The 14373-nt window shown below is 34.6% G+C and overlaps 3 protein-coding genes and 1 non-coding gene across 6 annotated transcripts; 1 reads left to right on the top strand and 3 right to left on the bottom strand.

Moving 5' to 3' along the window:
• Nucleotides 1-406: 406 nt before the first annotated feature.
• LOC108834453 (uncharacterized) lies at nucleotides 407-3300 on the bottom strand. Of its 3 annotated transcripts, XM_056988491.1 has the most exons (8): nucleotides 3023-3297; nucleotides 2792-2955; nucleotides 2605-2710; nucleotides 2422-2523; nucleotides 2143-2329; nucleotides 1963-2070; nucleotides 1516-1798; nucleotides 407-1417 (listed from the first exon to the last, which is right to left on the bottom strand). In XM_056988491.1, the coding sequence occupies exons 2-6, from the start codon at nucleotides 2892-2894 to the stop codon at nucleotides 2053-2055; spliced, it is 516 nt and encodes a 171-aa protein (XP_056844471.1). In that variant the 5' UTR covers nucleotides 2895-2955; nucleotides 3023-3297; the 3' UTR covers nucleotides 407-1417; nucleotides 1516-1798; nucleotides 1963-2052. The 3 variants fall into 3 exon arrangements, with proteins under 3 accessions (XP_056844471.1, XP_056844470.1, XP_056844469.1); XM_056988490.1 differs by having other exon boundaries at nucleotides 1963-2329; nucleotides 2792-3300; XM_056988489.1 differs by having other exon boundaries at nucleotides 407-1798; nucleotides 1963-2329; nucleotides 3023-3299.
• Nucleotides 715-835, bottom strand: LOC130497330 (small nucleolar RNA snoR130). Its single transcript, XR_008936326.1, has one exon. It is a non-coding gene; the product is annotated as a small nucleolar RNA snoR130 (small nucleolar RNA).
• A 4031-nt stretch (nucleotides 3301-7331) lies between the features above and the next one.
• Nucleotides 7332-9281, top strand: LOC108834454 (PHD finger protein ALFIN-LIKE 4). The gene is made up of 5 exons (XM_018607791.2): nucleotides 7332-7506; nucleotides 7656-7688; nucleotides 8306-8534; nucleotides 8664-8796; nucleotides 8887-9281. The coding sequence occupies exons 1-5, from the start codon at nucleotides 7410-7412 to the stop codon at nucleotides 9154-9156; spliced, it is 762 nt and encodes a 253-aa protein (XP_018463293.2). The 5' UTR covers nucleotides 7332-7409; the 3' UTR covers nucleotides 9157-9281.
• Nucleotides 9282-9771: 490 nt separating this feature from the next.
• LOC108837588 (25S rRNA (cytosine-C(5))-methyltransferase NSUN5) lies at nucleotides 9772-12889 on the bottom strand. The gene is made up of 13 exons (XM_018610622.2): nucleotides 12596-12889; nucleotides 12441-12499; nucleotides 11983-12033; nucleotides 11773-11908; nucleotides 11598-11683; nucleotides 11402-11500; nucleotides 11266-11319; nucleotides 11038-11182; nucleotides 10860-10921; nucleotides 10646-10733; nucleotides 10493-10570; nucleotides 10249-10410; nucleotides 9772-10168 (listed from the first exon to the last, which is right to left on the bottom strand). The coding sequence occupies exons 1-13, from the start codon at nucleotides 12831-12833 to the stop codon at nucleotides 9957-9959; spliced, it is 1470 nt and encodes a 489-aa protein (XP_018466124.2). The 5' UTR covers nucleotides 12834-12889; the 3' UTR covers nucleotides 9772-9956.
• Between the last annotated feature and the right edge of the window lie 1484 nt (nucleotides 12890-14373).

Here is a 14373-nt window from a genome sequence, read left to right as displayed (position 1 = left end):
TCTAAGAAAAAGCAATTTGTTAATCTGGTGGGGGCCATCAATGAGTTTACTTTAGTAAAGGTCAAGTGTTTACTTGCAAACTATTTCTGGAAGAGTTTACCGTCTTATTTTGTTTGAACATTTTTTGCTGGCAGCAGTACAATTGTGATTACATTGTCATTTGAAAAAAGAAATTGAAGTACCCCGCATTTCAAAAATCGACATTTGAAGATTATTCAACGGAATAATACCTAATGATAAGACCAGCGATAAACACTTACTCGAAGTTGTTAAATTTCAGGCACATCAATGATCAAACATAGAAATAATTCTCAACTCAGAGCAGAGAAGATGCTTTATTTACATCAAAAAGTCATGAAGATAATTAATCTATCTGACACTTGAGTTCAAGCTCTTGGTTCCTTAGTTGTGACCAACACTCCAAATGCAACAGACCTGTAATTATTAGTCAGTCAGTGCCTTTTTTCCAAAGGACACAACTTCCTTCCGTGGTGCAACCTCGCTTGTGGCCTCACCTCCTCCACCTTCCACAACACTATTAGCATCACACACACCATGGTTGACGACACTGCTCTTAGGGCCATCATTACAGAGTTATCAAAGTAACTATAATAATTACAGAGTGATCAAAGTAGCTATAATAATAATAAAATGGAGAAGACGGAAGTCTAGTCCAGAATCACAAAGAAAAGGTTAAAAAAGAACCAGTGAAGAAACCCTCAGAAAATGCCAAGAATCTACAGCAATGGTTCCTCTAAAACATCCATGGTAAGTAACCCAAGAAGGAGCCCCAGTTTCTCACCGTTACAGATTACTAAAACTTTCATCACTGGGGATCTTGACATAGTTTCAAAAACATAACAGAACTAACTTCTAAAAAAAAAACAAATCAGAGTTTGAATAGCTAAGAAGAATTCAACACTGTGAGAATCACTGCTCAGTTTTTATAAAGAGAGAACCAGGGAGAACTAAGCTAAAACATTGTTATGAGCCAGACCATCAGATCCTAGCACATGTAAGTATTAAAAGCCAATTTTTTTGTAGAAACCTGTAGAAGCGGATGATAGAACCAGCTAGGAGAGCCTACAGATGAAAATCAGTTTATGATCATGATCCCAAATTACATTACAACCTTGACCGCAAAGGAACCTTCAACATGCTAAGAGATCATCGACAAATAAAGAAAAATATGTAAGTGCATAAATGTATATAAAACAATGAAAAATGCAAAGAATGGCCCATAACATCTATAACCATCCTTCTGCCACTTATGCCTGAAGAGCTTAAACCTTGATTATTTAAAGCATACACTACCATAGCGTACCCACTGGAAAGTTTATAAGTGTCCCAGGGCCCAGTATTTAAAGGTAGCAAAGGTGGTAAGCTCTAGAAGCAGCCTCTTCATCATCATATGCTCCTGCCAAGTATATAAGTAAGGGTTAATCCAATCTAATACCAAGTATGTCCGGATATACAAAAAAATACACAATGAAACCTTCAAAGCTTATAGCTTACGTAGATAAACTGATGCGGCGAAATTTCCACGACAAAAATGTTTAAGGACAACAAAGAAACTATATCAGAGCTTTGTCGCATGGGGAGAGAAATGTTGGTCGGATGTGGAGAAAAAGAAAAATTGAGGTTTCAAAGGTGAGCTTCATAACAACCTATCCATCTATGCATGTAAAAAATTCAAGAAACAATACACCTCTGAGCTCTCTCTTCCTCCTTCCGCCTCTGTCGTAGGCCCCTGATCCGACCACGACATCATCGACGCCATGATCAGAACCTCTTGCCCCTCCAATCAAAAAACAAACCTTAGGAAAGAGAAAACAAAAGGCGAACAGTGTGAAAGCTTGAAACAGAGCTCGATACTGTAGAACCAAAGTTAGAGAGAGAGAGAGGCACACAATGCGGTGAAAAAAAAATCCTACAGGAAACTCAGTTATCACTACTAAATACCTTCGTATAATAAGCTGATACAACTTTTCATATTTGGCTTCAAAAGCAGAACACCTTTCGTATTGTGCTACACGATAAGGGGATATGAAGCTATGTAATCACAGTGCCCTATGTAAATGCAATTAGTCATGTTTTTTGATTCTTCAATATGGAAATAGGAATAGTAAATAGAATCATTACCTGTTCGTTGATGAACATCCCGACATCAATCAAGTGTTGAGCGACATAACTATGTTTGGTCGACAACCTACCGCTACTATCTAACAAATCTTGTGGAGTGAACAAAATAGATGATGCTTCTTCCTCTTCGAGTGTCTTCCCGGACCCTTCTTCGTCACATATGGAACAAATGAGATCTGTATTCATGCTGGCCAATCAAAACAAAGTTAAAGACAATTACTTTGAACATAGTACAACAACAAAGCCAGATTAACACTTATTGAAAAGACATGGATGAACCTGAGACTTGTTCCGGACTCCGACATCCTAAAGAACAGCATCGTCGTCAAGCAACTTCTCGTTATTACACGAAAGACACAGAAGTTTGACCATACATGCTTCCTGCACATCCCCAAAACAAAACTCTTGTAATAACAAAGCCTTCTTCTCTTTTCCGACAAGATAAAAAAGTGAAAGCTTTACCAAGAAATGTGGCGATGACCCATGTTTGCTTGCTCCATCTCATTAACTTTCTCCTTGTTCAAAATCTTCGGATCCTTCGAAGTAGCTGAATTCATAACCGCCACATCTGCCAAGAAGAAGAAAATCAAATGTAAATCTACAATGCACACCAGATGTTCGACAAAATGCCAATATAAAAGTACATTACCCAAGGAGGAGCCGTCGAGCTTGACCCTCTTCCAACGGCCATGAACTTTGCTTCCTCCAGCCGCATCGAGACTTGCATCCTTCAGCCGCCACGAGACTTGCATCCTTCAGCCGCCATGAACCTTTTCTACTCCAGCCGCCATGAACCTTATCTCCTCCACCTATCTTTATCAAAAACAAAACAAAATCAGATTCATAATAGAGCAATAGAGAGAAGGAGAAACACATATACGATGACAGAGAGAGGTCGACTGTGGTGGTGGTGATGAGACAAGGGGGAGACGCGGTGGTGGTGAGTCGAAGTGGAGATGCGGTGGTGGTGAGACGAGGGGGATACACGGTGGTGGTGAGTCGAGGAGGAGACGGGTGGTGGTGAGAGGAGGAGACGCGGTGGGAGAGAGATGAGAGAGGCGGTGGGAGAGAGATGAGAGAGGCGAGAGATGAAACAGCACAACAAACACGGACACGCGCAGGAAAACAAAACGCGTGAGGAACACCGTACCCTATCGAGTTGACACATGTCATCAAACGCCCCATCCTAAAAAAAGACGTGGATAGCTTGAAAGGGCAGATTTCTCAACTTTATTGTATTAGATAATCGAAACCAAGTCGTGAGGAGAAAGTTTTATTTTTGTCACGTTAGTTACTATTTTTGCTTGTTAAATACTATTTCCACCGTTTAAAATAGATATATTTTTTTTTTTGAATAATAAATAGATAGATAGATATATATTTTGGATTTTTCACATATATTAAAAACCACATTAAATTTTGATTGTAAATACATTATTTTTTATAAATAACCATTTTTCATAACTTTTAATCAGTATAAATCTAATAAACACCATTATTTTTTTGAAATTTACAATTTTTCATTAAATAGTACATTGAAAAAGAAAACAAAATGTACAAACAATGTTTTTTCGTAGAATATGGATCATTGTGAAACAGATGCAATATTAGGTTTTTTGGGGGGAATATTAGGTTCGATTTAATTATTATAGATTTGTGGAATATCTTGATGAAGTAGTGCTTGGAAAATGTGCAATGATTATTTGTTTTGGCAGAACGTTTTACGCTACTTAAATAATTTGCATGATCGACTCAATGTCAAAGGTTATATCACTAATTCATATATTAATTTAAATTACTTTCACACTTGCTATTAATCAAGTTTTATAGAGACAAAAAGACTCCCACGTTCAATCCAAACGCCTCCGTCCACTGGGAAAATGTAGAGAATTAAGACTGTCTCCAATTATTATAAAGTTATAAGGTTTCATCCAGTCGTTCGGAAGATAAGTGAATCTTTCTTTCGTTCAAATTAAAATGTGATTTAAGAATACTCTTAACTGTTTTCTTGTAAGGTTTGGTGTGATCAGTTAACGATGTTTCTACAAGTGACTTAAATCTCAGTGTTTGTTTGGTTGCACTTACTCCAATAGCAACATCTCTAAACACCTAATTATAAGCTGGATTCAGTTTCTTGATTTATAAGTAACGCACAAAAGGAACAAATAACATTGACAGAAAAGAACTGTTCCAGAGGTTCCAATGTCATAATCAAAGAACTATATTATAAAGTTGAATATATTTTCTATCCTTGGCTACTATGACACAATAGATATGGATATGGCTTTCATTTTTTAGAAAACCCACATTGATATCTCCTCCGTTCAACTTTTGTATAATCTTTGGTTTCCTAAATTATTATTTCTTACCATTTTTTGAATAGTCTGATCAAGCCAGGTTGCTGATTAGTGACATTCAGTCTTAACTATAACTACAGTGTGTGTAGATCAGATCACCGTGAGCTTAAAAACCTCAGCAGATAGATTTTTTTTAAGAATTATTATTTCTTAGTTTTTTTTTAACTTAGTCAGGTAATATGTCAACAGCTCGATTATCTTACAAATGCCAAGGAATGATTAAAGATTGCACAATTACAACAATGTTGACTCGCTATATATCATCTTGCTATCCTCTGTTAACAGCCAATGAGACTGTTAACGCACGACACAACTCTCATCTCAAGAAATGATCATATATCATTGAGGCTGGTTCTGGGGCAAAGGCTCTTCAAACTCGAGACGGGGAAAAAGCATATCGTTTCGTGGTATGGACAAAAAATTGGCCCGAGTAAAGATCTTACTAACCAACGTCTTCAAAACTGAGTTTCTAGCCTAAAAGATCGTTTAGAAGCGGACGTGCACCGTCCGTCAAGGCGTTGCTTATACTAACCTTTGTCAACGACATGTCTTCAGAAACAACGAATGGAGACGGATTAAAAGCGGAGCAAAATCCATCTACATCTCTAAATAATCTAAGTTAGATGTATATCCTCTATGCACAACCCTCTAGATGTTACGGGTTTAACAAACTCGCTAATACAGTGCCTGGAGATTGCATAGTTAATTTATTTATTTATCAGACAAATTATGTCTCCTTACAAAAAGAGTGGAAAAGAAGAGGGTCGACCATTAGTTTACCTAATCGGGCTAGCACTTGGATCACAAGGCAAAGGACTATGTTGAAAATCTACCTTACATTGAAGGAGAACATAAAGCTCTCTGCTTTTGATGGAGAGAAATAATAACAACCTTCTGAATTTGTCATGATTCCTTTACTATCATTTAGTATACCAAATTGGCACATTGGGATCAAATATATTTCGACGTGACATGGCCACTCAGAAAACAATTAACAAAAGCTATTTGATGGGATGAGTTCTTTGAGATGATTGGTTGGTACGCCAGTAATGGGCTTTGAAACTACAAAATGCAAATTACCTAATCAAAGAAAGCCCTAAAACCCAACTTGCCTATATAATCTGAGGGGAAAAAACAGGAAATGCGGTTAGGTTCTACAAACGCCATTAATCATGAATTCTAATTATTATTTTAAAATTTATTAATCTAAAATATTGGAAAATCAAGATTTGATAAATGGAATTAAATCTTGAGGATATTTATCCCATTTTTAACTATTGTTTTATCTTGTGTATAAGGGGATAAATATCATGTCTTGGAATAACTATTAAATTGATTTGGTTCCTTATAAAACGATTCCAATACTTTTGTGACAAAATCATAAATTTATCATATTTATTTAATATATTTATTTAAATCTAAGTATGGTAAATGAGATTTTCTTTCAATAATATGAAATAAATACTTGTGCTTTTATATAGGAAAAGGACAAAAAACAAAAGTTTTTAAATTTCACCAAAATTTTAATTAAAAGAAACAGTTTGACCAAAGGAAAGTTATATTCATTTTAAAGGAAAGTTATATTTATTTAAGTAACATAAATTTGAATAGCTAACACTTGTCAACAAATGAATTGATAAGTGAGATTTGTTTCAGTTTTGAAAAAAACATTTAAATATATTTAAAATTAGATAAAAACAAAGTAAAATAAGAATGAAAGAAAAAAACTCAAGATCTGCTAACTAAATTTTATATTTTGTTTAGAAGTAAGAGAAAAAATAAATATTGAATGCATGTCAAAATTTAATCAGCTAATTGACATCCATTATAATTTTTATGAGCAATATGAAGAGATTTTTATATTTCGAAATAGAAAAGTCACAGTATTTTTGAAAATAATTAATTTTATGGACATGGTATGTTAATATAGACTAATTTAACGGTTAAACATGTTATTCAGATATCTTATAGGCGCAAAATGAACATATAATTTTTATAAAACTTTTTCAGAAATTTTCATTAGCGAAGAACAAAATACTAGATGGTCGAAGATATCTTTCTAATACTACATTACCCAGCGTAATTTGTTACATAGTACTTTGTTGGAAAATACCGAAAACTGCAATATAACATATTTTCCGTCAACAAATAAAATTTGGCACGAAAAATAAATAAATTTAAAAAATTTCGTTAACTACTTTTGTGAAAAGAAAGAAAGAAGAAAGAAAGAAAGTTACCAAATATTAAAAACCGTTATGATTACTAAAAACAAAATATTGTTCCATTAACAAATATCTTTTTGGCGCGCAAAGACTATATGAATTTAAAATTTTCCGTTAACTACTCTTTTGAAAAACCGTTGTGACTACCAGAAAAAAAAAATTGGCGCGAAAGAACATAAGATTCCGATAATCCCATAAAACATCCCAAACACACAAAACACATTACTATGAATAAAACTGGTTGAATACTATAACATTGACAACCCAATCTCAAACACTACCTCTACAATACTATACAATGTTGGCAAGCTATTTTTAGTTTTAACAACTTTTTTAGTCTTTTTCATAAGAACACAACAACTAAGTATGACAAATGTGTTCTATGAAGAAGCTTTAGTAGGACAAACTCTTTCTAATCACAAAAAACATAACCAGGAGGTATCGGAGACATCGCCGGCTGTCAGGTAATGACTCAAAACAAATCAAAACAGACACGCGTCAACATGTAAGAGGTCTGTACTGTAACCTTATCGTGATCCCTCCCACATCTGATTTCTCCTCACCTGCGGACTCCTCCTCATCTCATTAAATAACGCTTTATCGTTCTCTTTCTCGCACACAATTTTCTCAAGGCCAAGTCAAAGGCTTCTCTGTCTTCTGTCTTCTCCTTTTCTGTTCTGTAAGAATTATGGACGGAGGTGGCGCGTATAACCCACGTACGGTGGAGGAAGTTTTCAGAGACTTTAAGGGTCGTAGGAATGGCATGATTAAGGCTTTAACCACTGGTAAAAAAAATATTTGGTTTCCATCAACACTTTACTTTTTTTTTTGAACTTAACCATCAACACTTTACTTTCCCCTTTGTTTTTGTTTTTTTTTCTTCTATTGTTCATAATCAATTTTTTATTTTATTTTTTGGTTTGGTTTCTGGCAGATGTTCAGGACTTCCGCCGACTTTGTGATCCCGGTGAGTGTTCCGTTTATAGATTTTGATCTCCGGTGATGAAAGTCACTGTTTTTTTTCTAAAGTATTGAATTGTCTTTGTTGGTTTTTTTTTTAAGGTTATGCCCTTAGGGGTTTGATAAGTTCCTCTTCTTCTCTGTTTTTTTTTGTTTAGTAAAGTGTTGATTTTTATTTGACTTGGCTAAAGTGAAAACAAAAAAGTTTGTTCCTTTCTGTGGTTTTCATGATTTGGGTTGTCTTGGGCTCAGCATTGTGCTTGTAATAGAGGTGTATGAGGTAGTATAGAGACAGGGGAGGAGAGACTTGAAAGTGCTCTTGTTTCTCTCTGTGTTGATCATTGCTTTTGATTTTAATTGACGATTGTGTTTTCCTCACAAATTCAGAGTCTCTGGAGTCTTATCAGCTTGACCCTGTGGTTAAAAATCACTGTTTATGTTGCTTTCCTCACCTGGCTGTATTTGGTGAATCTCTGTTCTTTTCAGATGTTTTAGTCAGAGGCTCATTGTGCTCTTTGCTTTTATGTCATTTGTCTTTGTGTGTTTTTGTGCTCTTGTAAGAGATTTAGTTTGTGGCTTACTTACAGCTTGTCCTTATTTTTTTTGCTTTTGTGATGTTTATAGAGAAGGAGAACTTGTGCCTTTATGGGCTCCCTAATGAGCAATGGGAAGTGAATTTACCAGCTGAAGAGGTTCCCCCGGAGATCCCAGAGCCTGTTTTGGGTATCAACTTTGCCCGTAACGGGATGGTGGAGAAGGACTGGCTGTCCCTTGTTGCTGTCCACAGTGATGCATGGCTTCTTGCAGTTGCTTTCTTTTTCGGATCCAGGTTTGGGTTTGACAAAGCTGATAGGTATGCATGTTTCTCCCTCTTGAGTCTATGTTGTTCCTGTTGTGGTATATGATGTATATGCTGCTAAGGTTCAAGGTCTGTGTGAAGCTCTCTGTGATTGATGTTGTTGGTCCACCTTTTTTGTTGCAGGAAACGGCTTTTCAATATGATGAATGAGCTACCATCAGTCTTTGAGGTTGTGTCTGGTACTGCTAAGAAACAATCAAAGGAGAAATCCTCTGTTTCCAACAATAGCAGCAACAGATCCAAATCAAACTCCAAGGTAAAGTGTTCTTTTTAAGACATGAACACTTTAATTTTAAGTTACATTGTTTCTTGTCCATCTAACTAAAACCTGTATTCTTTTTTACAGCGAGGAGGATCAGAACCTCGGCCTAAGTACTCAAAGGCAGAGCCCAAAGAGGAAGAGGAAGAGGAGGAGGAGGAAGATGATGATGAGCAAGGTGAAACAGAGTGTGGGGCATGTGGTGAGAACTATGCAGAGAATGAGTTCTGGATCTGCTGTGACCTCTGTGAGAGCTGGTTCCATGGCAAGTGTGTGAAGATAACACCAGCAAGGGCTGAGCACATCAAGCAGTACAAGTGCCCATCTTGCAGCAACAACAAGAGGGGCCGGTCCTAAAAAAAAAAACCATTCTGTGTATTTGCTTTATATATGATGAACAGCCTAACTGTTTTTGGTTTAGATTTTTATTTGTTGATTTAAGACCTCATGTGATTTGGTTATCTTAGGCCCAAGTTAACCTCTTCTTAGGAAAGACATTTTAGTTATCATTGTTACAAATGGGAGGTGGTTTGATCCTTGCTCTCTGTTATAATGTTCTGTCTATTAGAGAAGAAAGACATCTTTAAACTCAATCAAAATATCCTGTTAGATTCTCTATCACGTTTCTTCACCTTAACAAAGGAAACAGAGAAACTCAGACTATAAACTGTGGCTAGGCACTTCAAGATGTCCCAAAGAGCCCTTGTAAAACCCCTTTAGACCCTAGACTCTACCAATTGCCAGAGACACTTGTTGCCTTGTTTTGAGGACTATGGATAGGGCAAAGAGAGGTGGATACAGCGGAGAAGAGAAACCTTGATATATCAAGCATTAGTCTAAGTTTTTAGGCATATGTACCTGAGAAAAAGATGTTTGTTCTTTTCTCCTCTCATCAAAACACCTAAACTCATTTTCAAGTAACCTTTTACTTAAACCAATCAAGATTCCAACAATGAACTTCTGAAGAGAAAATGCTCAAAAGCAACCTAAAGTGGTTGACCTCAATAGTAAATGAAGATCACAGTAAGTTTAGAAAGAGGTGAATGGAGTGTTTCAAAAGAGACTACTATATAAAAAGTTTTGTTTACAAAATAAAAGTTTCTCATTCTTTGAAGGAAGGGACTTGGTCTCTTCTGAGGTGGGACTTAATATGGAGTTTACCTCCTGGACCCGTGCAACCTCCCATTCCAAGCTCTGAAGAACACTTTGGGCCAAAGAAACGGATAAAACTGTTTGCGTCTTCTTCTACACTCTCCTTCAGGAAGCTCATACGGTTTTGGGTTATCAAGTTTGTTTGTTGTCTTGGTAAACAAAGCGATGAAGAACCCTTCTTTGTCCTCCACCGGATCCATCCTGAGTAAATGTTCAGCTGCGAACCAACATGATCAACTTGTTAGAAAAAAGAAAAACAGAGAGACAATCAAAGTGAGTTGAAAAGGCGATAGTTACATCCTGCGAATACAGGGAGACCACGACGCTGCCAGTTAGGAAAAGGGGTAGCGAGTTCGAAGCCTAAGGATGAAGCCAGAGGTAATACAGATGAGACCACATCTTCGTTTTCTATCTGGTGGATGGAGCATGTGCTGTATACTACTCTCTCAACCTGTGGAACTACAAGTATATATAGGCATAGGATGAGTACTAAACTACTAATAGAAAAGTTAACACTGGAGAAACAAGTACGTAAGCTCACAGGAGAGTGCATGGGCAAGGGCCTTCTTCTGGAAAACAGCGAGCTTGTGCAGTCTTATGGAGTCATAGTTCTTGTTATCTACATGGGAAAAGTGTCTTAAAAGAGTTCAGTCATTGTGTAACATAACACACATAGAGAAGAATCAGTTGAAACCTGCTGAATGAGAAGGAAGGAGATGGTCCAGACGATCTGTAATGGTTCCAGAGCCAGAGCAAGAAGGATCCAACAATATAGCCCGAACCTGCGATAATCAGCCACACGCATGCATTTGGTTCAAATGACTACATCTGCTTATGCTACAAGACTCTAGATAATAACATCAGATGGTTACTATTGTTCATTTCATTCAGACTAAGTAATGCTTTACCTTTGCAAAAGAAGGATCTTCCGGATTTAGGCTCAGAAAATCACCATGAAAGACTTCAATATCTACAGCTTGTGGTTAAGCAAAGCAATCATGAACAGACATGGCTTGAGGGTATATGCTAAAATCATTTGGAACATAACTCATTTAGCTAAAAGGGTATAAGCTAAAAGAAGGATACTGGTAGCACCAGACAGCTTAATAGTCTGTTCCAAACGCTTTACACGTTCTTCATTTAGCTCACAGGCTATGATTTTTCCTTGTCCTTTCAAAAGAGCAGCCAGATGAACAGTTTTGTTACCTGGAGCTGAACAGGCATCAATAACCTTCACAAAACAAGGTTCAATTTAGCATATGGTAAGATACAACAAGTCTACTGACAACCACCAAACAGAAAATATGGGCCTACCTCCCAACCTGCTTCTGGCTGCAGTGCTGCTGCTACCATTGAACTTCCCTTTCCCTATAATCCCAAGGAATTAAAATATCAGCAAAATCATAAACTATATATTAAACAGAATTTACAAAGATCTTTTACTGTTTACCTGCAAAAATATACGGCCATTCATAACCAAAGGATGAGCATGCAAATCACTGCCAGGTGGCATCACTAACAAGTCAGGAACCGTCTCATCCTTCTCCACCTATATCATATTGAAAAAGGTAAAAAATGTGAGCTCCTTCCCACAATCACTGAATCTAATAACTTCCTACTTATGTAAGAACCATCCTGGTACGTACCTTATACAGTTTCTCCAGCTCCTTCACTGCTGAATCTACATCCATCTTAAGTGTATTTACACGAACATAACGTGGCTTTATATGACCTGTATCAAAAAAAACTTAAAATCAATATTTATATAGACAAAGACAACAACAGATAACACGCTTAATGCCTAGTGTATCATAATAATACCATTGAGCTGAGAAAGATCCAACAACTCTTCAACGTTTTTAACTTTCTTCCTCACAAGAAGCGTGGCTAGACCTGACAGTAGAGCATCTTTACGGCGCACGAGAAACTTCTCAGCATCACCAATCGATGGAGTCTCCTGACAATCAAAGAAGCTCCCTTGAGAAAACCAACCAAAAACATAGCTAGTGAAGCTGCCAAAAAAGCTATTACCTTGCCGAAAAGGATATCATAGCAAATAATGTAGACCAATGGCTCTTGCCTCTGCAAACAAAAAGAACAAAACTAAGCATTGAGGGCAATGTTCAAAAATATCCAAAGAGGACTAGCAAATAGTCGAATTATTAATAAATATTAATATAATTATGTATATCACATTTATATTAAATATTTTAGCTTCGTGTCAAATTCTAAAATTGTTTTGATAGTTTTCAAAAAATTAGATATACAAAAAAGAAGTTAATCGAATTCATGGATTTCCACTAATATTATTGGTTGATTAAACAAATCTAGACCAAATTAAATACTTTTAAACCGATTTGAACTGATTTGAAAAGAATAAACAGGCTTTTAAGAAAAATCGTTTTGGTTATTAAAAATAAACGATTTAGAATTCAATAAGTGTAAATTAAAGCATCGATTTTTAATAGCAATTACGATGAGCACATTACCTTCCATTTGCTATTCAACACGTTAGCAATTTCAAGAACATCCTTAATCACATCAAGATCTGCATTGTTCATATAATACAAGAAAAAAGCTTTTAAAAAAAAAAGTCGTTTTTTGAGTGTTTTGGGTAATTGGCTAAAGAGGAGAAAGGACGCACGCTTTAGCGTCTCGCAGACGAGAGCGAACGTGCCGCGTTTGTTGCGCACGGAAGGGCTGAAGACGAGCGACTTTATCGAAGCGACGGCTCGGCGCTCGGCGTCGCCTCGGAGAACGGTGTGGAGGATTTTGGCGGCTTCCCTTCTGGCGTATAGAGCTGATCTCTCGGCGCCGGAAGATGGTTGCTTGCTCGGCTGTCGTGTTGCTTTCGGCGGCGCGTTTGATTTGCGACGCGCCATCAAAACCCTCTTCACGGAAACTAACTAAAACCCTCTGCTTCTTCTTCAGGTTAGATCTTTAAACGCAACGGTTTAGGTTCCCGGTTTTGCGAAACCGGACCAAAATTATACCGGATAGGTTTTCATAGCCAAAAAAAAATAATAATAATAGGGTGCCAATGCTTGTTAACACACATCTATACTGTTATTATTCGCGAATTGATTTTTCGCAACGGATCTGTTAATATCGATACTATCCTTAATGAATAAAATATATAATTAAGCTAAAAATAAAAACGAAAACTAATTTACTTGATTAAATAATTGATTAAAATTAATAATAGTAAGATTTATCCAAAATCTAAAAATATTTTAAAATATAGATATAGTTCTTATATGTATGTTGTATTGTTATCTGATTTTTTTAAATATAAAATTGAAAACATAAAGTATATAACTAAATATTAATAAATTAAAATTATTAATTTTATATAACTGAAAAGAAAATATTAAGTGACTTTAAAGATTTATTTATATATAATAAATATGTGTACAAAGAAATTTTCAAAAATTATAATTAATATGTATCAATTTTCAAACGAAATAAAATAATAATTATTACCAATAGTCTTTTAGCTATTAACACATATATTAGTGAATATTTATAAAATATTTAGTAATTATGATTTGATTTTTCGCAACGGAGCTCTTACGTTAAAAGTTATAGTGGTTAATATTGATACTATCCTTAATGAATAAAAATATATAACTAAACTAAAAATAAAAACGAAAATTAATTTATTTGATTAAATAATTGATTAAAATTAATAATAGTAAGATTTATCCAAAATCTAAAAATATTTAAAAATATAGATATAGTTCCTATATGTATTTTGTGTTGTTATCTGATTTTTTAAAATATAAAGTTGAAAACATAAAGTATATAAACTAAATATTAATAAATTAAAATTCTTAATTTTATATAATGAAAAGAAATTTTAAGTGACTTTAAAGATTTATTTATATATAATAAATATGTGTATAAAGAAATTTTCAAAAAAATATAATTAATATGTAACAATTTTCAAACGAAATAAAATAATAATTTATTATCATAGTATTTTAGTTTATTAATACATATATTAGTGAATAATTATAAAATATTTAGTAATTATGATTTAATATAATAAAACCCAAACATAAAACGAATTTAAGCTTTATGAAATCAGATAACTCATTAAAACTGATATAATAAAAAATAGTTTTAAAATAAAAAAATTATTCATATAATTTGTTATTATCCAAGAATATCTTTAATAAAGATTAAACAATTATTTCTATATATATCTTATCATCTAAAAAGAATATTTTAATCATAAATAAAATTAGTTGCAAAAATATATAGTTAAAAATATTTCTACTATATATATGAAAGCTTTCAAAAAATTAACAAAAATAATAAATTTCATTATATATATATAATTTGATATTCTGTAAAAAAGCTTAAAATTATAAACAATCATTTATCATGATATTTAATTAGTGATTGTAAAATGATTAA

The sequence above is a fragment of the Raphanus sativus genome, chromosome 6 (genome assembly GCF_000801105.2).
Source record: "Raphanus sativus cultivar WK10039 chromosome 6, ASM80110v3, whole genome shotgun sequence".
NCBI classification, from domain to species: domain Eukaryota; kingdom Viridiplantae; phylum Streptophyta; class Magnoliopsida; order Brassicales; family Brassicaceae; genus Raphanus; species Raphanus sativus.
Note: the sequence above shows the minus strand (reverse complement) of the source record. Positions and strands in the feature narration are given on the sequence as shown.

What these genes read in the sequence shown, in the direction of transcription:
- LOC108834453 (XM_056988490.1), bottom strand. Translation starts at nt 2,894, where the DNA reads ATGCAAGTCTCGTGGCGGCTGAAGGATGCAAGTCTCGATGCGGCTGGA. An exon ending in GCTCGACGGCTCCTCCTTGG is followed by an intron (nt 2,711 to 2,791) that starts GTAATGTACTTT and finishes TCTTCTTGGCAG; the next exon opens with ATGTGGCGGTTATGAATTCA. An exon ending in GAGTCCGGAACAAGTCTCAG is followed by an intron (nt 2,330 to 2,421) that starts GTTCATCCATGT and finishes TTGATTGGCCAG; the next exon opens with CATGAATACAGATCTCATTT.
- LOC108834454 (XM_018607791.2), top strand. Translation starts at nt 7,410, where the DNA reads ATGGACGGAGGTGGCGCGTATAACCCACGTACGGTGGAGGAAGTTTTC. An exon ending in CCGCCGACTTTGTGATCCCG is followed by an intron (nt 7,689 to 8,305) that starts GTGAGTGTTCCG and finishes TGATGTTTATAG; the next exon opens with AGAAGGAGAACTTGTGCCTT. An exon ending in GGGTTTGACAAAGCTGATAG is followed by an intron (nt 8,535 to 8,663) that starts GTATGCATGTTT and finishes TTTTTGTTGCAG; the next exon opens with GAAACGGCTTTTCAATATGA.
- LOC108837588 (XM_018610622.2), bottom strand. Translation starts at nt 12,833, where the DNA reads ATGGCGCGTCGCAAATCAAACGCGCCGCCGAAAGCAACACGACAGCCG. An exon ending in CGTCTGCGAGACGCTAAAGC is followed by an intron (nt 12,500 to 12,595) that starts GTGCGTCCTTTC and finishes TGAACAATGCAG; the next exon opens with ATCTTGATGTGATTAAGGAT. An exon ending in ATGATATCCTTTTCGGCAAG is followed by an intron (nt 11,909 to 11,982) that starts GTAATAGCTTTT and finishes TTTGATTGTCAG; the next exon opens with GAGACTCCATCGATTGGTGA.